We start from the raw sequence: 1,973 nt of genomic DNA on the forward strand, positions 1-1,973 counted from the left end.
GGCGGCTCAAAGCCCGCCTCCGCCCGCACAGTCGATAAGCTAACAGCCACAAATCGGAAAATACACCCGCGGCTGGCACCCGGCACCACCGCGCGAGACTAGAACGCTTTGAGCAGCCAGACGAGGCTGCAGATTTCCAATAGAATGCATAACAGATCTCACCGAAACACACACGCGAAAAGATAGGTAGAAAAGGTCCGGCTTACCAACGACGATCATAGCATCAAAGTCAGATAGATAGAAGTTAACCAAAAGAAGAAAAAACGCGCCAAAATTTTGCAATTCCGTTTGTTGTGGGGTGTCGGCATGCTCCTCTAGGGTATGCGTAATAATGTTGCGCTCCTTCGAATGCCAACTGCACATCTCCGTCACTTTGAATACGACTTCTTTTTTGTGATGATGATGTTTTCGCATTCAACTCACCGAGCACGTACGGCGTGCCCATGATGGCCGGCACGGTGAAGCCCACGCCGATGCGGAACGCCGTCCACGAGATGAAGTCGTGCGCGAAGGCGGTGGCGATGCCGAAGGCGCACTCGATGAGCAGGTAGATGAAGAAGGCGGGCCGGCGCCCGATCCTGCGAGGGAAGGATGAATTTAGAATTAAGATTTTTTATTGATGAAGGGAGGGGAAAAGGAAGATGAGCCAGCCACACTCTGCTCGTTTTCTGCTAGCATAGAACCGTTTCGAAAAATCGCAATGTCACAGCGGAGAAGGGCAGTGTAGCGATTTCTTTAATTTCAGTAAATGCATATTATTATTTCTCAGAAATATTAAGTCCAGTTGTGTGACTAATACATAAATATAGAGAGAAACAGAGACAGAGAGAAAGAGATAGGAACTGTGTAGTTGGCTGTGAGAGGAGAGGGTCGGGAGGGCGGTGCCCAGCATATTTCACAGGGGATTCCGTGTCGAATGAATGTGAAACACCGCCCCGACCCCCCGCTTCCCCCACCCACCCCGCATCGGCTCAGAGGCGAATTCGTTTACTCCCCGAAATGAGCTACTTCATGCCGGCCTGTGAGTGTGCTGCTTTTATGTGTGTGTAATGGCGCCATGGGCACGGTTCTGCAGAAATAAATAATTTTCCCCCTTCTGTCTTTCTTTCCTGCTGGACAAATATTTGCATGTTCTGCTTCGTTATGTGTTGGGCGTGGGTGTATACGAGAGTGGCGGAGTAGAGTAGGAGAGGAAGGGGGAGGGAGGGGGAGAGAAAGGGAGAGGGGAAGAAAGGGAGGAAGAGAGGGAGGAAGAGAGGGAGGGAATTCGGAGGGAGCAACCGTCCACCTGTTGGCGCCAAGCCCATGCCAGACAGGGGGACTTGTAGTTGTCTGTGGCACAGCGTGCGTTTGAGCGGAGTGAGTTATTTCGCTTTATTTCAAGCCATTTGCCAAAACTAAATTAATCCGCTCATTACATTTACAGAGAGACAGAGTGAGAGAGAGAGACAGAGTGAGAGAGAAGGAGAGAAAGGGAGAGAGAGAGAGAGAGAGAGAGAGGAGAGGATGGCGATATTTCCGATGAAACTCACGAGTCCTGGAGGTAGCCGAAGATGTAGTTGCCGACGAGGCCACCAACGGCGAGCAGCACCAGTGCGAGGGTCGAGTGGTAGTCCCGGTCGCACACCATGTCCCACTGCATCAACAAAGAAAGAGAAGTATAAAATATTGGCCTAATCTATTTAGAGGGGTCGATAGGGATGCGACAGAGAGAAAAGCTGCTTTTAAGTTGTCACAGAGTTAGCCAGTTTGGGTGTCTGTCCGTGTACCAGCAAATATATTGGCTATGGCAGCGAATTTTTATTTTTTTGCCGTGTGGAAGGTCGGCAGACTGCTCCCGCCACTGTCGACCAAATTGCTTTAGCATTACGTCCTTTCAGCCGCAAGCGGCTTTTCGGCCGGCCGGCCGGCCCCGTATGACCGAATAGCCCGCAGGGCGGCAGGTCCTTCCAGCTTCGCCCCCCCCCCTCCCC

The 1,973-nt window shown here is 51.6% G+C and overlaps 1 protein-coding gene across 1 annotated transcript in view; it reads right to left on the reverse strand.

Moving 5' to 3' along the window:
* Positions 1–1,973, reverse strand: part of LOC113204406 (beta-alanine transporter-like) — a 42,621-nt gene that overhangs the window by 20,419 nt on the left and 20,229 nt on the right. Inside the window, exons 4-5 of the mRNA XM_052263963.1 lie at positions 1,533–1,636; positions 424–578 (exon numbers count right to left, since the gene is read on the reverse strand). Coding sequence (XP_052119923.1) covers positions 424–578; positions 1,533–1,636 — 259 coding nt within the window. The remainder of the gene's footprint in view (positions 1–423; positions 579–1,532; positions 1,637–1,973) is intronic.

The sequence above is a fragment of the Frankliniella occidentalis genome, unplaced genomic scaffold (assembly GCF_000697945.3).
Source record: "Frankliniella occidentalis isolate FOCC.00 unplaced genomic scaffold, Focc_3.1 Scaffold2, whole genome shotgun sequence".
Lineage (NCBI taxonomy): Eukaryota > Metazoa > Arthropoda > Insecta > Thysanoptera > Thripidae > Frankliniella > Frankliniella occidentalis.